General features: G+C 38.5%; 1 protein-coding gene across 1 annotated transcript; it reads right to left on the bottom strand.

Moving 5' to 3' along the window:
• Window positions 1-595: 595 nt before the first annotated feature.
• Window positions 596-20,520, bottom strand: ELK4 (ETS transcription factor ELK4). Its single transcript, XM_027871003.1, has 5 exons — window positions 20,453-20,520; window positions 13,692-13,907; window positions 11,850-12,731; window positions 10,867-10,983; window positions 596-8,980 (listed from the first exon to the last, which is right to left on the bottom strand). The coding sequence occupies exons 2-5, from the start codon at window positions 13,896-13,898 to the stop codon at window positions 8,882-8,884; spliced, it is 1,305 nt and encodes a 434-aa protein (XP_027726804.1). The 5' UTR covers window positions 13,899-13,907; window positions 20,453-20,520; the 3' UTR covers window positions 596-8,881.
• Between the last annotated feature and the right edge of the window lie 3,694 nt (window positions 20,521-24,214).

Raw genomic sequence — 24,214 nt, 5'->3', positions numbered from 1 at the left:
ATGAAGTCTGCCTCCAACATAGCCCTGATCAAGTTCATGTTCCTCATCTTTTGACTGACCCCTTGAAAAACTATGGACAAGAGGATTAAAATGTGAGCTTTTTTTTTTCATTCTTTGTACTTGGATTCCCAGTGCCAAATATACAGTGTTTCTTCAGTACTTGTTGACTGATAGGAAACCAAAGGATCTGATCACTATAGCAGTGAAAGCCCAGATCACTTGTCTTTCAAATAAGTCTTCACCAGTACAACCAGGAGATAGTGGGATTGGTCCATTTCAGGGCCTCTGCAGAATGATACAAGGAAATGCTCCTTATGGAAGCCATGATTCAAGGAAAAAACATGCAGGGAATGCTGAGGAGAATGCCCTAATATTTTAGTTATACCTGGTGTTAAAGCCGGGGACAGGAGGCCATCAGCATGAGTTTGAACCCCATGACAGTCACCTCTGAAAGATCATGGAGAACAGTACTGCAGGTTTAGGAATGGGCAAGGGAAGAGGGTAGAAATTTTAAACTATAAATTAGCAAGCTAGACTTTGATTCTTGGCCTGAATGAATAATAGAAGATAAAGAAATAATTCATACAGGGAAGGATTTTGTTAAAAATATTTATTAAAAAAATACAATTGTTTTGCATGTCTGGTTGCACATATAACTATTAACATATATGCATGATTTCTGACTTGAATAAATTTGCTACAATGCTTTTTAAAGCCAGTTCGCATTATACAAAGCAAATCCCTCTGTCAGTTCTTACACAAAATAGTTTTCTAAAACCTATTTAATTTTTTTTAAAAAAAGATACACGTTGCCACTATAGCAATGCGTGTGTGTGTGCACGCAAGCGCGCACAAAATTTACTCAATTTTTTTTAAATCACCTGATTATTCAGGGCAGCCCCCTCAAAAGAGTCAGAGATGCTCTGGTTATCAACAATGTTTTTTTTCTTTTAAAAGCAGCATGCTTTAAAGCCCTCAAAGTGCAAACATAAACCTTTTCCTCATTGATCTAGTCCTTGTGATAAGGTCTCTTTGCTATGTTTAAACATAAAAATTCTGAATTCTAGCTGCCCAATAGTCCTGATCAACCTTGAAGATCATCCCTTTATTATCTCCCCACAGTGCATCAGTATTGCTCAGCTAGAAGACATGACAGTTTCTTTCTAGTGGCACCATCAGCACTATTATTTTTTGCACTTTCCAACCTTTTTCATGTTGTAACACTCTGAAGGTCTGTCTAATGTAAATTCTACTGGGATTAATAAAGACCAGGGATTAATCAACATTTCAATAGTTATCTAGATTTTTTTTGTCGTGTTTTTACTACATATGTACTTGCATTAAACACTAGCAATACAAGCATTATTTCTTTACAATGGAAGTAGATACTAGATATTAGATACAATTTCAATAAAATGAACAAGGAAAAAAAATTACAAAGAAGCAACTGTTCCCAGTTAAGTTGATTTAAGTATAAAGAAAGCACTCTGACAATTTTTCATTACCACATATCCCAAACTAAGACCTATTTCTGAAATTATGCACCTTCTCTGATATAAAACCTGTCAGTGTTTACAGAGTAAAACTCTCACAGGTAGATATGCTTTTTAAAAAATCCACTCCATGGACTGGGTGAATGAAATCCAAGAGTGCAAATCTGTTTAGCCTCAGTTAATTTTAAGCTCTTAGTTTCATCAAAGACATACTCACACGTATTACCAACACCAGGATAGCTCAACCAATGGAATTTCTAAAGAACTAATATTAAAATTATTCCCCATTAGCTACTCAGTCCCAGCTGTCTCTTGTATACATATACTTTTCAGACACAAAAGTGCTCTTTAGCTGACACAACAAGGACCATGAAGAATTTACCAGTTTGTTCTTCACAAAGTAAATCTCTAGACAGTCTTATTTTCTGAGCCAACTCCTGATTATCTGTTAGAATAAGAGACAAGAGATGAAAAGCTAAAATGCAGAAATAAGAAATTTTAAAGCCTCATTTTTAGTGAATAGTATCAATCTCATACCAAATTCTTAGGCCAACAGGTATCAAAATTAACTTATGAGTTCATCTGTTTAACTTCCCCTAGCCACAATAAGTGAAATTGTCCAAAGGCAGAAGGAAAAGAAACAGTTGTAGACTGGGTGTAGGATTTATACTAATAATAAACTGAATAAATTGCTTTTGAGTAATCAAGAACTAACTATATTGATTTATTTGCTATCTCTTAGAAATGCACCTCACAGATAGATTCACTAATACTGTACAGGGAGGGTACATAAAATATGCTACTGTGTCACAAAAGCAATGAATGTAATGTACATAAGGCCATCTGGTAACACTGCACCAATAAACAAAAATATATGAAATGTTTTTAGAAGGGACACAATTTCCCTCCACACCACAATGAACAATAAGTAACAATGGTTACAGGGAGAAGAAACCTGAAACCTGACACATTACAAAGTTTTGTGCAATCCATTAATAGCAAATCATAAAAATCACATTCTATACAGCACAATTTTAAAAGCTTGTATATTTAAAAACATTTGAGCCAAAATACAACACCTCAAAAAGCCTAGTAGAATTATCAATTGTGTGAATCCATTTGCCCCCCTCCCAAAGTGTAAATTCCAGAAATTATAAAATAGTAATAACCTCCACTCCCTGATCCTCTAAAGCCTTCAGCTGAAAAATTAAAAATTAAAACAAAAAATTAAGTGCTTCCAGTTATGAAAATAGTGCCAATAATGGTGCATGACAACATGACAAATAGATTTGCATCAGCAAGCAAATAGCATCCTACCACTGTAGTCCAATCACATTAGGTTATTTAGTTTGCCAAAGTTCTGCCCCAGCTTTAGGTCATCCTCAATCCAAAAGGTCCTAAATCTGCCCTAACAGAACCCTCCTAGAGCCCCATTACCTGACCAATCAATGTAAGGAAGGCTGGGAACAGCACTCATCCCAAGGTATTCTCTCTACTCTGGCATTTCTCCTTCCACTGACAATGCACTGTTCCAAGGGTTAAATCAGGCAACAAAGGCCAACTTCTAGTCATTCAATCCATGGTCACATTTCTCTATTTTAAGAATAGTAATTTCAGTATAAACCCCTATAATTATGCTGCAAGCAACCTGATGAACAGAGTCTCAACAGAGAAGCAAAAGTAAATGAAGACTATTGTTTAAAAATCCTGTTTGCCCAATCTTATACCAATATAACAGACCAGAATATAAGATGATTTTCAAAATTATATATCATAATAGCACTGGGCTTTTTTAAGTTGGCAAGCAATAGTCCACATTAAGGCCTATGACTTTGTATTTACTGATATTTTTTAAAATAAGAAATTGAAATGTGCAAGGCATTAAACTTTAAAAAGAGATGTGACAACTGCAAAGTGCAGCAAAATTTTAGTTTTAGTATAAAATATATAGCCTAGGAACCATCCTAGTCTAAAGGATGAATAATATATATATATATCCCTCTGAAAAATAGATTTATATATATATATATATATCTATATCTATATATACACATTTAGCCAATATGCCAGAATGACTTGGAAGGAAATGGTTCAGTCTCTCAATTAAATATTAAAAAATAAATTTTTAAAACTGACAAAACTGTCAGATGTATATTACACCTAAGAGGCTAGAGTTACTGTCATTTAATGTTTGATCACTTTTCCATGAATATTCTAATTAAAGGTTTCATTAAACATTTTAACAGAAGTTTGAATTTTCTGTTCTTTGTAGGATGCCTAAGTCAAAACCAATATTCCCTCTCTCACAAATTACTTTCAAAATGGTAAATTTAAGTGTCAATACCCCAGCTATAACAATTTTCTGGCAGATTGTTGATCTATTCATTAAAATATTTTTTCAGAAAGATGGCTCTGGGAAAAAATGGTGGCTCTCAGGGGAATATTTATTCTGTGTCGACACCTCAGATGTGCTCAGTTTACAAACCAAAACAAGATTTTCTTACCAAGAGGCTATACTCAATATCTAAAATCAAGTCAAAACCGTCCCTTTTCCTTGCTAGTTACTAGGCCCACCCACAAGAATTCTAGATTTCAAGGTGCAAAAGCTTCAGTGGTGGTTCTTCTGATAACCTAAGAGGCAGAGTAGGGTACTTTGTTTTAGGAAGTACAAGCAATATTTGAAAAACCACCACCCACACAACCTATTTTGGACACAAAATCAAGCAGGCATATGTAACAAGATGCTTTTTTTAAAGAGCCTACTGTCCAACCAATTCTCTGACTGGAGAAAAATGAAAGTTAATCTCTAATTCATTTAAGCTATTAGGGATGGGAAAATTAACTCCATCACACCACCCTATGCAAGTCTCTTCAAGAAATGACATTGTTATACTCCTAGACAGAAGACTCTCTACCAGCATCCTTCCTGCTTTTCTACAGGTCTTATAATTCATCTTGGGTTTTAGATTTCATCTAATAGGGATGAAGACCCTGCCACTCATGTCAATTTTTTTAAACACATAAAGTTCTTGATACATCATAAAAATGGCACTTCAAAAAGTAGAATTCTGTATTTCAAAACCTAATTTATCATAACAAAGGGCAACAGGAGAAATGGAAACAAAGAAGATTGGAATTGAGTGATAAATAGCATAAACCCATCCCTAAAAACATCCCTTTAGAACCTAAAAATGTTCCCTTATATCCAAACAAAACCTTCCAATGAAGTATGAAAATAGGCCACATAAGAATACAGTAAAATAATTTTACATAACCCTTAAATTTGTAGTAAAATGATTACATAAAGGCTAAAAACAATTTATGCCAGCAAAATGAAAATTATAGTCACATGGAGGGGGAGGTATTGGGAATGCAAACTGTCAATTTCCAACTTATGTTTTACCCAATTTGTTTGGGCCTTTTTATTTGGCAACTTTTTAAAGAGAATGCTGAGTTTCATAGAAGTTAATGGCACACTCATGTACAAAATTCTAAATCTGTTACGGAGATGTTTGCATAAAAGAAAAAACCTAACACAAGAATAATCTGTATCATAAAAAGCATACATGATTTTTTTCAAGGCTGAACTTGGAAGTAATATGTTAAAGGACAATACTGCATGAATGTCAATGAGTGTGATTAAACTGACTGCACAAACAAACAGCTTATTATCAGAACACAGCATCAGGATACCAGTGCTTCAGTATCAGCAAGAAGCAATGTTGTTGGACAACACTTCATCATTCAATACTGGGTGTGCACGTAAATGAAGTGATGTTATTCCCTAGAATTAAAGTTCTGGAATTCTAGGGTTCCGTTTTGCTTTCTAAGCCTTACTGATAGTCTGGAAATAACTAGTAAGTAGAGTCTCCAGTGAGCTCTGAATTCTTGCTCTCTGAAACAACAGTATATATAGGTCTAGGCCCTTACAGGGCTTTTCCAGTTAAACTTAAGTCAATTCTCTAATATTTCCTACATGTATTTCTGAGGCTGATGAACTTACTTTTCCTTCCAGAATGTAAGGAAAACTTCCTGGGTTTGACTAGGTATCCTGTGAAAGTGCTGAAGCAACACTCCTAGAGATTCAAAGCTCTTTCCATCAAACTAGAAAAAGCAAATATTACAGTATCTACCTCCCTCAGAACCAGATTATCCCAGGAAGCAAAGGACCCTGGACATGGCATTAGGAGACAAGGGTCCTAGCCTTAGGTGGTGCCAAAGGAATACTATACAGTATACAGACTGCTAAAAATACTTAACAAACTTGTCAAATCTCTTCCCCTGAAAAGCTTTAAAAATGTGTTGAACATATATTTTACATGGTTTGGATACAGTTTTACTAGAAGGATGGAGAACAAGCAAAATGACCTTGACCATGTCCTTTGCAATTCCAGGATTATGCAAAATGAATTAGCGGAAGTTTTCATCTTATTATAACATATATGTACCAATCCCAAATCACTGCAACACATCATTTTAAAGAATAAAGATTACTAGCAACAGATTATGATTTGATTTTGAATATAAGGCAGCATAATATCTTTAATGAGGAAGAATACTTTGAGAAATGATTGAGAAAACTGTTGCAAGGTAATATGGGTCAGATGGCAAAGAAAAGATAAGAAAGTCAGTCATACAGCAGAGCTCCTACTACCCAGTTCAACTAGCTTCCCTTCTTTCACTTAAGCTATTGTTGCCTAACAGCATTCATCCCAGTAACATGATGGATAATCAGACATAACTATTACAAATCTGTATCAACCTTCTCAATGACTATTGATTCTAAATGGGATGCTACCTTTCTAATAAATATCTCTAGATTTTCCAAAGATTCTGATACTGAGTTTTTGCCTAAAGGAGGTAGGTTAGGAAAAAAATGATCATGCCAGCCTTGTTCAGATGAGTTACAGTTGGAAACATCTCATTTTTAAAAAGAACAGAAAGCTTCTCGATGAAAGAATCACCATCTTCCCTCAAATAAGGATGATCCCATTAAGAGAAAGCAGATCACAATCAACCAGTTATGGCTACATACCTCAAAAGGTTGTAGGGACAGATATATTTAAGGAAAACCAGATAAAACTGGTTTCCAATAAGCTGCCTTTAACGGTGCCATCTAGTTCCCTGACATCCCTATCCTTAAAGACAGGAAATACACAGAGACCAAAGATGTCATCTTGGAAAACAATTCAATGGCTTCGTTCCTCATGAAAATAAATTTTTCTTTAGTGCTTAACAATTTTAAAACTCCCAGGTAACTTGAACCCCCAGCATCTACTTATTACAAAGTACAAAATAGTAAGCATACTAATAACACTAGCTCAGAAAGTGCTATTGGAGGTTTAATTTTCAAAGAGATGTGCAAACTAAATAATCCAAATGACAGCTCCTGGTCACTACCTACAGCTACCTTTCAGCACTGCTATTGCACATCTCAGGAATGGATGGGTTCCTTATGCTGATGCTCCACAAATGAGCCAGCAACATACCTCCGAAATTTCAAAATATATGAAGGCAGTTCGCTGAATATATCCTTTTCCTCCACTCTCAGTCAATCAAGCTATGTATTAAAATTGATCCACTAGGCAGAGAAAGAGACTATTTTAGGACAGAAAGACACCATTCCACACCAAAAGTGGGTGAGCAAGTAATGTTAAAAAATCTTGAGACCTCTGATTACACAAGTTATTATGAATACAATCTATACCAAAATTATGTAGCCAGCTACTTTCTTCTAATTAAAGTTTCATACATAAGAATCTCTATACAGTATAAAAACAAATTTAAAGTGAATTTTGTGCAGCTGGAAGGTGCTGAGTTGATGTATTGTCATCTGGAATCCTTCGTTTCTTTATCCCCAGCACAAGCAGTAAGCATACAAGTTCTCCCTCATCCCATTTAATCAGCGTGATACAATCTTATGCTATCTCTAGCACAAAGAGAAATTCAACCTGGGGAGGTTATCTGAATCTAGACTTCCAGGCCAAAAATATCAACACAGTACCCAACTATGATGCTGGCCTCAGTCCAGTTTCTTGAATTCAGAAAAGCTACATTCACCTCACATGGACAGGGAATGATTTCTACCACATGGCTGATGTTTGGCAAATTAAAGCAAGTTCAGTGACTCTGAGATGAAAGCCTGCATTTCTCATTACCTGAACAACCCCAAACCAAAACATGGGTATTCTCAAGTAAACTCCCCACCCATTAAGATAAAAATATTCCTACAAAATAAGTACTTCTTTACCTCAATGCTGATTTTGAGGACTTCACTTTTCACCTTTCTCTCACATCTTCAAAACTATCACAACTTCAAATTTTAAAAGGAAATAAGAAAACAATGCACAGCAGAACCTGAGTAACTATGAACAGAAACGGGTCCTGTACTTTGGGTATCTTCTTGACTGAAAAAGCCACAAATGTTCTTCCAGCTTGCTCAATTAGGCATCTTAACTAAATATGTCCGAAGTCTTCAATAATGCAGCATCACCCTCACAATAGCCTATTCATCATCCACAGTACTCTTTTCAGTGGGTGTACAACTATACCACCCAGAGTGCAGTGTAGACAATGTTTCTATGCTGGATGCGGAGTCCCATCTTCTCAAAGAGTCTTCCAAGCACTGTCTTATAAATCAGTGCCCGTCACTTCAGGTTTAAAGAGTCTCCCTCAGGGTGAAGGAGAAAAATAGGATCCCATACTCTGCTGACAGGTTCAGACAAGATCACACATGGCTTATGGTAACTGGGAGATTCACCCTGAAGAAATGTAAACTAGATGCCTCTTTCTGGCATCTTACATACACCACAATTCACTGCAAAACTGTCTGTCTCCCCAACAGTGCTATTAAAACCTCACTCTGTAAGAAAGAGGAATACTTCTTTGTCCATGACCATTTATCTGTTATAACTGACAGCGTATTCTTCACGGTGTGAGAGAGAACACCAGGAGTCTCAAGGTGTGGCCAGTTTCCTCCATCTGATGGTTTCTTGAAATAACCTATTCCAAGTATGATTCTCTTTCCTGCCAACAGGTCCCAGTAGCCAAAATATTATCTTTGTTCTCATTTGCTCATATCAAAACACTATTCCATCTATGCATTTTGCAAAAAACTCCTTCTACCCAAAATGAAGAGGGAGGATAAAGAAAAGGAGAGGCAAAAGGGACAGGTGGAGTCTAGACTCCAATTAAGGCGTTTCCATACATAGTTCCAACTTGAGTCCTATCAAAAAAACACTCTGAAAAGGCATTTTAAATGGGAACAGCAAAAATCACAATAGTCCATTACCAGCATTGTGGAATTACAAACTGCTCGTTTTAAGCATGATCATGCTGAATGTTTATTTCTTCTTTGCTCCTTAGTTCTCTTTCCACAAGTGCATGTGCTATGTTTTCTGCAGATCTGGAGAAAAGGGGCCAGGTGTGGATGGTCCATCCAGGCTAGACAGAGTAAATGACCCATGACTGTTCAGGACAGAAGGAAACTGAGAAAGAAAATAAAACACATTACAATTTTATTATTCAATTTCAACTTTCATTTTCTGTCTACTGAACTCCCTGAGGCACAACAGCTTCTGCAGTGGCTAATAAGACCAACTTCTTGCCAAAAGCAGTCACTGTTTGTCATCAAAGCACATGCCCTGACTACACAAATTTTATTTACAAAAAGTAGTTTCTTTCATAAAATTCAAATGTCAATACTCTTTAACCCATTGTCCCACAATGGAAACTGAGAGCACAAAAACTGGTCCAATTTTAGGCCATTCTCCAAAAACATTCTCTCTTAAAGAAGGAAAAATAGAGCTAGGGAGACAGATGTGTATATCTATGGAAAAACAACAGCCTACTATACTGCAGGCTACACCAAGCTTTTATGTAAGCCAGGCTTGGGCAAACAATACAACCTACATTCAGTCTCCCTCTATGTAAGTTTATTTTCTTAACAAAAATAAGTTACTGTTACAAAGTAGGAAACCAGTTGATAAATCAAATCCAATACTGTTATTGCCATTGCCTCTTTTCCATCTCCCTTCTAGACTCCATTTAAAAAACACAATGGAAACTTCCTAAAATATGTTTCAGTATAGAGTGGAATTTCGTAAAATGCCAATAACGGAATCCATCTAAGGGGGTTTAGTTACTGAGGTACCAAAAAGACTTCATTATAAGGAAGTTCTGCCTAGTTTTCATGTCCTGAAGAAAGTGACAAAAGAAGGCTTCAGCGTATTTATGGTTCCTGGAACGAAACCTCACAAGGAGTCTTGCTTTGCAGACCATTCTATAAACTCTCAATTATCTCTGCCAATAAAGGGCAAGGAAATATGGATAAACAGAATACAGAAAATCTCCAGGAAATTTAATTTGAGTCAATAATTTATGGCTCATTTACTAACTTAAGGGAGGCAGCAAGGTGACTGGAGCACTGGATGTGGAGACATGAAGACTGGGTTCAAATCCTGCCTCAGATATTATGTGATTAAGTCACTTAACCCATTTGTCTTAGTTTCCACATCTGGAAAAATAGGTATAATAAAGCACCCACCTCACAGTGTTGCTGTGATGATCAAAGAAGATAAGATATCTTAAAGCACTTCATAAACCCAGTTTATGAACCCAGTGATACACTGGGTGTCCCAAAAGTCTTAGTGCAGTCTAAAAGCTTTTTTTTTTTTAAAGGTCAAAACTGCACTAAGACTTTTGGGACAAGTGTATGAATTTTATTTCCTTTTCTTTATCCCATCTACTCACTGAGAGAACAAATAAGCAGTTAAATGATCAAAAGAAAGAAGAGACTGGAAGTCATTAAAATGGACAACCAATTCCTGAATCACTATGAATTGAGCATATTTCTAGATCAGTGAATTAATGTATTTAACATCTATTTTTTCAGGAAACTATAGAAAGCAAAACCTACATTTTTTTTAATAGAATAAAGGTTAAAGACCTCAAAAGCCTGTTGATTTCTCAACTGACAGGATATTTACTATATTCAATCTGTTAGAGTACACTTAGCTACATATACCTAAAAAAGGGTCTTTTCAAAGTTTAAAATGGTGGGAAAGATTTAAGGACAGTTATCAACTATTTAAATATTTAACAACTGCAGCTCTAACTCAAATTCATATAATATGAAACAACAACAAAAAAGAAATCCTGCTATGAGGTGGATATTTATCACAGATGCTGGTTTTCTGTTACTTTATGAGACTAACAATAGAGTTCAAAACAAGAGTCGGGACTCAGAAACATATGTATTAATTACAAGCTACAGAGTGAACAATGGGACACTGTATTCTTGCCTTGGTTCTCAATTTTAGACTTGCCCCATTATACAAATTCTGAAAATGATGAAATGCAGTATATAATTTACCTGGAAAAGAGTGTTAGCACCTTGCAGTCTGGCTGGACTTAAAGGAGCAACAGGACTGAGAGTGCTCCAAAAGTGGATACTGGAGAGCAAAGGACTTGGCGTCAATAAGATAGGAGTCTGCAATACACAAGACAGAAATATTTACCAAATCAAATCACTGATATCCCAGATAGTGTCACATACACAATAGCCTAAAGCAAAAACTTTCTCCAAATCTGAAAAATACACAAAAGGCAAAACCCCATCACCACTTTAATAGCTCAAGAAAAATAAAGGCAACAATAACTTCTTTCTCTTTTTTTTTTAGGGGTTCCCCAAGTAAGAAAACTGATTCTGATCCACTGGTTCTTTTTTCCAAGTGAAAAAGAACAGAAGGTAAGACTCATTCATATAGAGGCATTTTCTCCTTAATGAAAAGAAAGCCTGAAACTAACAAGGGAGTAATCCACCTATAAAAAATGTTACGTGGGATGAGCAAGTTAATGAATATCTAACGTAACTGTGCAAACCTGTTACACAACATCATACTGGTAATTTTTAAGAGTTCTCAGTACCTATTGTTTTCTAATACTGAAACTTAACTACAAAAAAGCCTCAGTGTTAGAAAATACAATTAGTATTCCTGGTCTTTGCCAACATCCAATTTTACATGACAAAAAAAAAAAAAAAGAAAGAAAGAAAGAAAGATACCTTTATTTACTTGGGGAGGGGACCCAAAGAGGTTGCTTGCCTTTAAAACAACATCTGACATTCTTTTTATACCAAAACTTTTGTGAGTAGTTGTGTAGCCTAACTAAGTAAAAACAAAGGAGATGGAGTTGATTTAAAGGTAAAGTATGACTCAAAGGGTCATACTTAGCCTTTTCAGTAACTACATGGCAAAAAAGAAGGCAGTAGCAGATTGACAGCTTAAATTATGGCTGAATTTTTTTTAAGTTATGTAAAAGCAAACAATCCTGACATTAAAAGAAGGGAAGAGCTACCTGTGAAAAAAGTGCAGGGGTGAGAGAAGCCGTAGGGAGAGAGGGACTCAATATTCCCAGGGGGCTTGGATCACTGCCTGTGATCACCAGAGTAGGTGCCAGCTCTAGCCCTTTGGGTTTCTTGGACCTTGATGAATGATTTGTGCTCTCTTTCTCTAGCAGTGCTAACTCCTGGTCTTTGGGCTCCAATGAAAAGTTCTGAGGGAGGCCCACGGACTGAGATGTCACTGAGTCAATGTCTGTGTCAATATCTAGGTCTGCATTAGGACTCAAGGGTGGTGAAGGTGATCTGGAAGGATCCTGCAAAGAGGGAGATACAGAAGAAACAGGAGGTGTGGTGGTAAAAGTGGTCATAATATAGGGTATGGAAGGTGGTGTTTCTGGAGAAGACAGTTTTTGAGGAACTAAAGTCTCCAAGGCTTGGAGGGTTTCTTCTGAAGCTGTAGAAATAGTTGGGCCAGCTGAAATGGTAGAAGGAATAGGAGCAATTGATGACTTTTTGGAAGGTGTTGTCACAAATTTGATGACTGAAGGTGTTGGTTCCTGGGGAGATTTTTTTTCTGCCAGTTTCTCAGCTGGATTCTCAATTTTTATGGACTTGAAAAGCTTTACATTGGAGGAGTTCAAAGAGTTGAGAGTAAATGAAGAGTAGAGGCCAGAGTGTATATAGTCATTGCGGCTAGAGGCCTTGGCACATGGCTGAGGTGGCTTCTCTTTCCCTCCATTCTCCAAATCTTTTGAATTGGTGATGACTTCATTGAAGCCTGAAGTTTCACAGTCTCCCTCAATCCTCCCCACAGCCATGGGATCCATGTTCAAAATCTCTGGGTAAGAGACAAACTTGTACACAAACTTCTGACCATTCACTTTTTTGATGATATTCTGTAGATAAATAAAATAAGCACATTCTTATACCCCCCTCATTAATTTAGTTGCTATTCCTTTTAGGACAAGTTGTCAAAATACTTCTTAGATATATGAGATTCCCAGTAGAGAAGACACTTCAAAACGCAAGATAGGGAAAAACGTACAAACATCTGAATTATTATATAATAATACCACTGACATTCCGCATAAAGGCTGGAATATTTTAATACTCACAACCATGCAAATCATAAGTTAAAAATTGCTAGATTTCAGATATCAAAATTCTATAGATGTACACTACAACTATCCTGAGAAAGTAAAAACAAAGCATCATAATCAAAACACTGAACTCCTGCTAAGGCTCCCACTTACCTCAGAAACCCAAGTAATTTCTTATCTAGTAAAATTACATAGAGGAAGCAAAAGGGCAAACTACCTGTTTTGAGGTTAATGAAATAAAGGTCATTGCTGAACACAAAAGTAAACATTTGCTGAACTATTCTTTTGATCCACTTGTTTTATCTCAGTGTCATCAGAATGTATTTTAAATAAGTGTAAATAAAATAAGTACATTTTAACAAAAAAAGTAACTCTATAATGTACTGATTCCATGAGCTATGGATTAAAGAACTAAAGGAAAAGTCAAATGCAGATATAAACATTGTACACTAAAAAAATCAAGTTATAAAAATGGAAAAAAATTATCTAGCTACAAGAGCCCAGATTTGTTGTATTCTAATCCTACATTTGCTTTGTTTTTTTACACAACCAGTAACAGTATGGGGGGTGGGGCGGGGGAGGAAAATACAAAGAAAAAGTCTACAGAAATACAGCTGGAATATATGGACCCTTAATCCTAAATTTAAAACTACAAAGGCTCTACATCAACTTATTTAAAGGAAATGCAAGATATTAAAGAAACAATCTCAATGAATTGAGACTGTTCAAGCAAACAAGAATTAGAATTTAAATTACCTTTACATAGTAGTATCTAAGCGCTCTGCTTAGCTTGTCATAATTCATGCTAGGTTTGTTCTTTCGGATTCCCCAGAGTCGAGCCACCTCCTCTGCTTGCAAAAGTTTGAACTCCCCATCATTAGAGGTCCAGCAGATCATATGCTTATTCTGAGGCTCCTGAAGGAGCTGAAGGAGGAACTGCCACAGTGTAATAGCACTGTCCATAGCAGTGAGCTGAAAAAAGATAAACAGGACATACAATGACGTAAGAAAAAGCTCCTTGCCTTTCCAACAGACAATAGAGAAAGAAAATTATGTTATTTCTACAAATTGTAGGAGTCAGAATAATGGTTGCCCATTGAAAAAGGCTTTTGCTATAAATTCTAGCCTAAAACCTCACTGCCATAGCCTTCTGAGATCCTAATCTCAGCATTTATTAAATGCACTTGGTCTGAGAAAAATAACTGTCAATGACACTCCCCTTTAACCTCCTTTCCCCTCAAGTGTCACAGCTGTCAGTTATGGACCAACAGGCAGCAGTGGTGACTCAAACATCATATTCCTTAGTTTTATTTCATAAAGTTAATCATCATTCTATGACGCTCCACAAAGATCATAATTTAAATATGAAAAGGCCTTTATTTGATCATCTGAATCTTTTAAAAGAAGAAAAACTTCAAAACCTCAAGTTTTAAGATCTCCCTGTGATGACAACCCACTTCTTTAGATGGTGAAGCAACTTGGAAATTCTCCCATGATATTATTCATACCATAAAACTTCAAAACTGTCTGCTAGAAAGATCTTGGTCTTTATAGAAGAAACCCAGGCTTAATATACATTCCCAGGAAGCCAATAACTAGAAAAGGTTACAAATAAGTTAGCATGAAATACCCTCACCATCTAGAAGTGAAACTTGAACAAATTAACATCAACATGTGTAAATATAAATAAAAAAACAAGTCTATCAATTACCACTTAACACTACCCTGAAGTATGGAAGTTTAATGCTTCAAGTCATTCATTAAGTTTGTTAGGGTCCCTGAATTATAATTAAAGTAAAATTCAAAAAATATTGATCATCAACTGTGTGCAAGACACCTTGTAAGGTGCTGCAAAAAGAGGCAAAAATTAGGGAAAGAAGGTTAACGTTCTTGAATTGCTCTATTTTGTTCCCTTTTTTAAAAAAAAAAATTAAATTTTATGTTTTGAATTATCAAGAATTTCTTTCTTTTCCTCCCTCCAATTTCTTCCTCACCGAAAACAAACATATAAACAAACAAAAACAAACCTCTTGTAATAAATAAACAATAGTGGAACAAAAATTCCTTTAATGCCTGTGTCCAAAAATGTGTCCGATTCTATGTATTCAGTCCATCGCCTGTCAGGATGTGGGTAGCATTCTCCATCACTGGAAATCTGGGATCATGGGTGATCAATGCAATGATCAGAGTTCTTTAAGTCTTTCAAAACTGTTCTTTTATACAATGTTGTTGCAATAGTATAAAATATTCTTCTGTTTCAACTCATTTCTCTCTGCAAGAGTTCATACAATTCTTCCCAGAATTCTCTGAAACCACCTTATCATTTCTTACAACACAACAGTCATCCACAACATTTAAATACCATAAATGTCTTCAGTCATTTCCCAACTAATGGACAACCTGCTGTACTTTCTTTCTGAAGAATTCAAAATGCTAATGTTCTCCAATTAATTCACAATATATCAAAACATTCATTAAGTTTGTTGAAGGTGTTCCTACAGAAGTCCTACTAGCCCAGTTATACAGAGAAGGAGTACTCCAGTCTAGAAAATTACATACTAGGTCAACAGAAAAGCTCAGTACCAAGTTTTTTTTTTAGACAACCAAGTATTTTATACATTTGGCAAAACTCAGGATAATTAATACTGACACTAACAGTAACCTGTGAAGCATTACAACATGCTACCATAATGCTAAATAACTATGTTTAGAAATCAACTCCATTCTGGTGTTTACACTTTGGTCAATTAATGTGTGTTACTACAGCTTTGTGTCTCTGGAACAGTACAAAGTCAGAGGCATATTCTTTATAAGTTAGAACGTCATATTTACCAGATTCATATTCTTTTTGGCCATACTTCTAATGATGAACCATAGTTATTCAGGATATTATGCATTCAGTGATACACAAGGCTTCCATTTAAACAAATACTTGCCAGGCAAGGCCTGTTAAAGTTGCTGTACATTCTCCCCAGTAAATACTTAACTAAAAAACCTAATTTCCACATACTCATCAGTTTCATAAAAAGAATGCTACAGGTGATTGAGGGGGAAGGGGATGAAAAGCAGGGGATCTGTGTTCATCATAGCTCCAACCTAACTTTCCTGATAAACTGGACTATTCATCATTCTCCCAAAGCATCTCACACTTTCCCACTTTTGCTCACTTCTCCCTGTATCTGGAACTCTTCACATTAAGATTCATCAGCAGTTGCTGAAATTCTTATACTAGAAAGCCCCAAATTCAAATGTCCTCCTCCAGAGAGGTCTTCCCTGATTTCCTACCAGGACAAAAGGGTTCTTCTCCACTTCTATGAACCCTTATAGCACCTTTTATAAGATCATATAATTTTAGGGCTAGAAAGAAACTGAAGATATCATGTACTTCAATCCCTCATTTTGTGAGAGAACTGAGGCTCAAATATTCTTACCTCAGATACGTATTAGCTGTGGGACCTTGGATAGCTCACTTACATTCTTTCAGGCTCAGTTTTCCTCATTTGTAAAATAGGGATAATAGTCTCTACCTCACAAGGTTGCTGTGAGGATCAAATGAGATAATATATAAAGTACTTTGCAAATCGTGAAGCACTATATAAATGACAACTTATTATTATCACCTTTTTAATGAAATTATAGTCTGTTCTATACTAGTTTTTATGTACCTCCTACCATTCCCACTAGATTATAAAGTCCTTGAATGTAGGGATTCCATCTTATTTATTTTTGTATCTCCCCCAATCTACATCTACTGCATTTGGAATTGGAGATGCTGAGAATGACAGGAACACTGCCACACTGTTATATCAATGTTTTGCACATGTTTAATGAAAGAATGATTCATGGAATTAAAGCTTTTGCACCTCAAATTTATGACGACCTACCTACATTTACAAAAATAAAAGCATGATCTTCTGCACATTCTAGCATACAAATGGAGGATTGACAAAGAATAGTTTCCAAGATGAAAGATATTCTCAAGATGGCAGGTCAAATACTGTCACAAAAAAATCCTGGGGGGGTTCAAGTAGGGGGTGTGGTTTGCAAGAAAAGGGATGGACTCAGGAAACGAAGATATTGTAAAAACAAATAATATCAATAAAGTAAGATTTTAAAAAGAAAGAATACCAGATTTTGAGTCAGAAGATCTGGGTTTTGAGTCCCAACTCTAGTATTTACTAGCTATGTGACCATGAACAAATCACTTAATTTCTCCAAGTTTCAGTTTCCTCACCAGTAAAATGGGCATAATACCTACAACTACTTCATAAAAATTGTAGTAAATATTTTGTAAAATTTTAAATCATTGTCTAAATGTGAGTGTATTATTATTTAAAAGATGATGAGAAATTAAGCTACAGGCATAATTTCACATTTGGTCATCAATTAGTGACATTAACATCACTAACTAAAATATTACTGAGTCTTATCAGTCAGTATATCAAATGCAGAAACCATTTTCTCTGGGCACTGACTTCAAATACATCTACTGCATTTGGAATTGGAGATGTCGAGAATGACAGGAACACTGCCACACTGTAATGAATTATTTCAAGCAACTATGTTGCTTCAATTGGTACTATCCCATTCAATTAGGACATCAACCTATTCTTTGGTTGACATCTTAGCCAAGATTTAGTTGGCTCCTTATTCCTTGTATCCAACTCTTAAATACTATTTCCTGAAAGTATGGTATAAACAGATTTCAGTAATATCTTTTTAAAGAAACAACTTGTTTTTAACACATTCTACTCAATCAGTAAGCATTTATCAAGTGTCTACTATGTGCCAGGCCCTGATATAAAGACAAAAACTAATCATTCTCTGCCCTCAAGAAACTTACATTCTATGAGGAATGACAGCACATACACATAAGTATACATATAAATACAAAATATATATAAGGTATTAAGCAGAAGGGGCAGCTGTCAAGAAGACCTCACCCAAGAAGCAACACGGTATAGAAGAAAAGATAACTATTGGCTTTGGAGTCAACCGGACCTCCATTCCAAACCCACCCTGATCTTCCTACCTATATAACCTTGGAAAAATCATTTAACCTTCCCTAGTCTCAGTTTCCTCATCTGTAAAATAATGAGGGTAAATGAGTTGGCCTACGGTTCCTTTCAGCTCTAAAACTATTACCTTATGATCCTCTAGAGCTTATATTAAGAAAATTTAAATTAAAAAAAAAAGCAAAGATGATCTTATTCTTGTCACTGTGCCTCAAAAAGAATGCACCATATTTTTTCAAATACAGCTTGAAAGAGGAGACACTTGGGTTTTCTTTAGCACAAAGACAAAAGGAGAAATATAATGATCTTTTCTCAAAATAAATTAGTTGGTATTAACACAAGTGGGATGCTGAATATGTTGCAACTGAATCTGCAGTGAACATCTCAAAGCTTTGAGAATTTGAGAAAATACATATCAGAGCATGATTTCTTAACTTTGAAATAAAGGATAATTTCTAAATCAAAGTGTAATGTTAATACTTTCCTATTATGAAAAGGAAGTCTCTAATTAAGTGAGACCTTTTCCACCCTAAATATGCTTACAATACACAATGGTTCAGTTGCTATAGTGACACACAGCATAACTGTTTAAAAAAAACTTCAATTATTAACTAAAATAAAATAATCTCAGTTCATTAAATGGACCAAAATTGGTACTGAATTATGATCATTAAAATACTAAGAAACCTAATCCCATAAGAGTGTACTCAAATAGTACTGGAAATATATAGCAAAGTATTACATAAAATAGCACAGGAAAAGATAAATCATACTTTATTAACAATGTAACTGATTTCCACTTAAGCACTTTTGAAACAAAATTGAAATACAAGAGTGGAAGATAAAGATAGAAAATCAAAATTCATCAAGCATTTTAATAGAGAAACAAATGAGTTATAGTACATTAGAGTTTATGATGTACTTTCCTCACTTCATCATTCTGTCAGATGAGTATTTTGTACTAGGATTTTTTTGGAGGGACTTGTAATTTCATAAGCATAACGAGCTCCAAGAGAGGTACCTCCACTACAATGCAAATAGGCACCTTCTCTCTAATTTAGTCTTAAGCATTCCCTGGGGCTGAGAGGTTAAGTGATTTGCCCCAAATCTCCAGACTCAGGTCACCACTCAATTTCCACCATGCCAAGCTGCCTGATGATTGTGACAGAGAAAGGAAACTGAGACTTAAAATTCCGGTAACTAGCTCAAGGTCACACAGCTAGGAAATATGGGAGCTTGGGATTTGAACGAGGCCACCATGATACTTTTTCTAGAAGTAAAATTATTCTTCCTACAAGATCAAACCATAAAAAAGGACATGACCTAGCAACCTAAAGGTGTGATAGTGAGTTTGTGTGCCATTTTTGTTTTTTTAGCAAATAGTACCCTACTGATTTTACTGAAATGCATAAAATATCATTTTCTTTGCCAAGAAAACCCCAAATGGAGTCAGGAAAGGTCAGACACAACTGAACCACAAAATAAACGTCAAAAACCAAGAGAACAAAAAAGAGCAGCAGTATCTCTTTTGGCTATGTCAGACAACAAACAGTCCTTTTTCCTCCCTGTTTCATGGTCCAGATCAGGTACCATCCCTGTTAGGAGTCCTTTCACCTATCAGTGATTGCTTCCTTTTTACATTTCTCTTACCTCTCTGAATCCCTCCTATGTACTGATCCTAACACAACCTGTAGTACTGTCTTGTCCCTAGTTTCTTGAGGGCAGGGACTGGGAGGATCTCGTTTCATTGTGGCAACCCTGGCACCTGGAACAGCCTATTGGGGCATAAAGGCAAGGAGAAAAACATGTTTCTGACCAGTGCCCTTCTAAGTGGTACTACCAGCTTTGTACAGCTGTGCAAAAAGTGAAATTCTTCAAGGGAGTCTGAAAAAGAAATGAAACTTTACACCGGATGAATAGCCAGCTCGGGGAGAGGAAGCAGGGCTGATGACCGAGCGCCCCAGAGGAGATCAAAGTCCTGAGAAGAGCTCCAGCCTCCCAGGCCTTTGTAAGTAACCAGTGACTGTACTTTCATTTTCCGACTTCCTGCCACCAAATAAAATCAAACTCGCTCCCTTCCTCCCGGCCCAGACGGCGCAGACAATGATGCTTTTGTTGGGGGGTGGGGTGGGGATGCGGCTCGCGGCGCCCCGGTCCTCCCGTCCTCCGCCGAAGCGGGCCGGTCCCTAGGGACCACGCCGAGGATGCACCTCCGAACATCCCCGCAGTCGTGGGCGGGGATTGGGGGGGTGGATGCAGATCCCGCTCGCGAGGACCAGAGCCGGCTGTGGGCGGCGTGAGATCGGGGGTGACGGCGGAGAGCTCGCGGGGGTGGGCGGGGGGCGCGCGCCCACCCTGCTCCCGCCCCCGCCGGCCCCACCCCCAAGCGGCGGGGGGAGGGGCGCTCGCTTCCTGCGCGCGGCGTGGGCGGCGGCCACGAGAGCGGCGCCGGGCGGGGGCTCCGAGGAGAGAAGGCTGGGGAGAGGGGCGAGGCTCACTCACCGAGGGCGCGGGGGTCTCCCTCAGGTCCTCCTTTCCCTCGGGCGCCGCCGAGCTGCGGCTCAGACGCGGCGGCCGTCCCCCGCCGCCGTCTCCTCACGCGGGCAGCCCACGGGCACTACGGCCGCGGAGGCGGCGGCGGCCGAGCCGAGCCCGCCGGGCGTCCTCAGTCGCCCGCATCTCCCGCCGCGGCTCCTCCCGCCCCGTCCCTCGTCCGCAGGCACGCACACGCACGCACAACCTGGGCGGCAGAGCCGGGTAGTCGGGCCGCTAGCCGCCCTCACCGACCGGCCAGCGGGCGGATGGGCGGGGGCGGGGGCGGGGGCGGGGGCGCGGGCGCGCGCTCGGAGCGTTCCTCGCCTCGGCCCCGCGGCCGCCGCGTCTCTCCTGGGCGCTGCCACCCTTCAGCCTGAGGCCGACCCTCCCGGCCTCTGTAGCTGTCGACGTCACTTCCGGGGGCGGTGCGGGCAGAGGGGAGGGGCGGCAGCTGGCGGAGGGGAGCGTGCAGGGACCGCCGCCCCGAACACCCTGCCAGAACCCGGGGCCGGAAGCGGGAGGTGGGGTGGCTATGGCCGCCCTCCGCGACGTCAGACCCCGAGCGCGCCGACCCGGCCGCGCTGGGGCAAGGGTATTTCCAGGGCCCCCTCCCGGGAGTCCCCCAGGGAGACAGCCCTGGCCGGCCTTCCCCTGCCACCCCCGCTCCCGCAGGGGCGCACCCCTCCCCCTCGTCCTTGTCCCCGTTCCTGGGATGTGAGCATTTATTAAGCGCCTACGTGTGCAAGGCACCGAGCTAAGCGCTGAAGATACAAAAAAGAGGCCAAAGACAGACCGTGCCCTCCAAGGACTTACAGTTTAATGGGGTAGACAACGTGCATACAAGTATATACTAAGCAAGCTACAAGCAGAATAAATAGATAATTTAGAGGGAAAGTACTGGAACTAAGAGTCAGTAAACATTTATTAAGCACGTCCTATATGCCTGGCGATATGGTTAGCGCTGGGGATACGAAAAGAGGCAAAAGACAGCCTCTTGCCCTCAAGGGGCTTTCAATCTAATATATGTGCTAACAAGTATACACAATGCCAGTGTCGACAGGATAAATTTTGTCGTTCAGTTGTGTCCTGTGGCCTTTTCCCGACTCCATTAGGATTTTCTTGGCAAAAATGCTGGAATGGTTTGCCATTTCCTCCAGCTTATTTTACAGATGAGGAAACTGAAGCAAACGGGGTTAAGTGACTTGCCCAGAGCCACTCCGCTAGTGCCTGAAGCTGGATTTGAACTCAGGAAGATGTCAAACCTGTTACTTTATCCACCGCTTGACCTAGCTGCCCCATAAAGTGGATAAATGAGAGATAACTGAAGAGGGAAGGCACTAAGATTAAGTCAGTCAATAAGCATATACAGTATTAATAAACAAGGGCTTTACTTATGCTTTGCTTACCAGTAAGCACGTACTATGTGCCAGAACTATGGTAAGTGCTGGACATAAGAAAAGAGGCTAAAAACAGCCCTTGTCTTAAAGGGGCTTACAGTCTCCTGAGGGAAACAATTTACAAAGCAAGTTTACACAAGGCAAGCTAGATACAGGACAAATAGGAAATAATTAACAGAGAAGGCACTAGAATTAAGAGGGAATAGGGAACGCTTCCCGTAAAAGATGAAGATTTTAGTTGAGACTTAAAAGAAGCTAGGAGGCAGAGATGAAGAGAGACAGCTTTCTAGTCTAGACAGCCAGAGATAATGCTCAGAATGGAGAAATGGGAGTGTCTTGTTTCTAGAGCAACCAGGAGGCAAGTGTTACTGGATGGAAGAGTGCCTTTGGGGAGTAAGGCATAAGAGTTAGCCTTTAAATAGAGTTTTTAGGGTTGCAAAGCACTTTACAAATATCAATTAGCACTGCATTCTTATAACTATCTGGGTGGTGTTATCCCATTTTACAGGTGAGGAAATTGAGGCAGGCAGAAGTTAAGTGACTTTCTATGGTTCCTACAGCTAATCAGTTTCAGAGGCTGGATTTGATCTCTTCTAGTCTTCTATTTACTCCCTCACCTAGTTGCTTGGAGGGATCCTGCCCCAGGAGTTAGTCAGTAAACATTTATTGAGGGCCTACTGTGTGTCAGGCACTGTGCTAACTGCTGGGAAAAAAAAGAAAAAGAGAAAGAGAGAGAGAGACAAAAGAAAAAAGAAAAGAAAGAAAAGAAAGAGAAAGACGGCCATAATCCATAGTCCCTGTCCACAAGGAGCTCACAATATAGTTGGGGTGATTATGCAAACAACTATGTACAAAAAAGATATATACAGGATAATCTGGAGAGAATTTCAGTGAAAAAACTCTGAGATTAAGGAGGATTGGAAAGTGTTTCTTGTAGAAGATGGGATTTTACCTGACACAAAGCCTGGGAAGCAGGGACAGAGCTGAGGAAAGAGCATTCCAAGCATGAGGGAAAGGCAGTGACAGTCAAGAGATGGATTGTTCTGTTCAGCATCACTGGATCATAGAGCGTGTTGAGAAGAATAATGTATAAGAAGGCTGGAAATATAGGAAGAGGCCGGATTATGAAGAGCTTTAAAATCTAAACAGGACTTCCTATTTGATCCAGGAGGTGAGAGGGAACCGCTGGAGGTTAGTGGAAGGTGAGGAGAGGTCAGACCACTTTAGAAAGATCATTTTGACAGCTGAATGGTGAAGAGAGTGGAGACAGGAAGACTAATCAGAAGGCCATTACTACAGCCCAAGAGAGAGGTGATGAGGGCCTGCACCAGGATGGTCTAGCACATGACTGTGTGCCCTGTTACCATGGCCATCTTAACAAATACCAGTTTTCTTGGGGCAAAGACTGCGGTGCCTCTGGCATTTTAAGAAAGTATATATTTTTTAAAAGTATATTTGAAAGGAATAGCAAGTTGTACATAGTAGATTTGCAGTTTCATGTATGATTTGTCTTTTCTATTGTACTATGTCATGGAAATACTTTTTTATTCCATAAATTAAAAATAAAACTTAATGATGAAATAAATAAGAAATTTTTTTTAAAAAAACAAAGAAAAGAAAATATATCACCCCAGAATGCCTGATGCTTGATAACTCCTAAATGAGCCCTTGCTTTCACTTTCATACCTCTTTGGCTGGCTAAAGGATAATCTACATAGCCTCCCACAAACCAACAAGGAATTTCCTAAATGAAGGGATTTAAGAGTTACTAATATGTTAGGAAGTATTTAAATACATTTTCCAGGCATAGAGTGTGGTGGAAAGAGGACCAAGGATCTGGCTCAGCTACTTATTATATGTGTGATGTTGGGCAATTTATTTTGCCTTCTGGGTCTGTAAAATGAGGGCATTGGACCAGATAATCACCAAGGTCCCTTCTAGTTCTTAAATCTACGAAATGTCTTGTTCTACCAACTTTCTGATCAATTCAGCGAACATACTAAGTGCTAAATATATTCAAGATATTGGGCTAGGTTCTGGGAATCCAAGGTAGAAGCTCATCTCTGAAAGAGCAGACGCTGTAGTATAGAAGACAGACTAAGTGGTATGAACAATCTGAGGATGGAGAGTACATTCTTCTGGGGAGGGGTGGTGCTAGTGGAGCCCCTCAGGGTTCTGAAGGCACTTGATAGAACTTTAAGGAAGAGAGGAACTTCAGCAGATGTGATGGAGAAATCTGTTCTAGGCATAGAAGATAGGTCTATGCTAAGGCATCCAGAAAGTGAGGGCAGGACCAGAACAAGGAAGGAGAACAGTCCAGTTTGACTAGAAT

Source organism: Vombatus ursinus, unplaced genomic scaffold (genome assembly GCF_900497805.2).
Source record: "Vombatus ursinus unplaced genomic scaffold, bare-nosed wombat genome assembly UNPS02014798.1, whole genome shotgun sequence".
In the NCBI taxonomy this organism is placed as follows: Eukaryota; Metazoa; Chordata; class Mammalia; order Diprotodontia; family Vombatidae; genus Vombatus; species Vombatus ursinus.
This window is presented reverse-complemented; position numbering and strand designations above follow the sequence as displayed.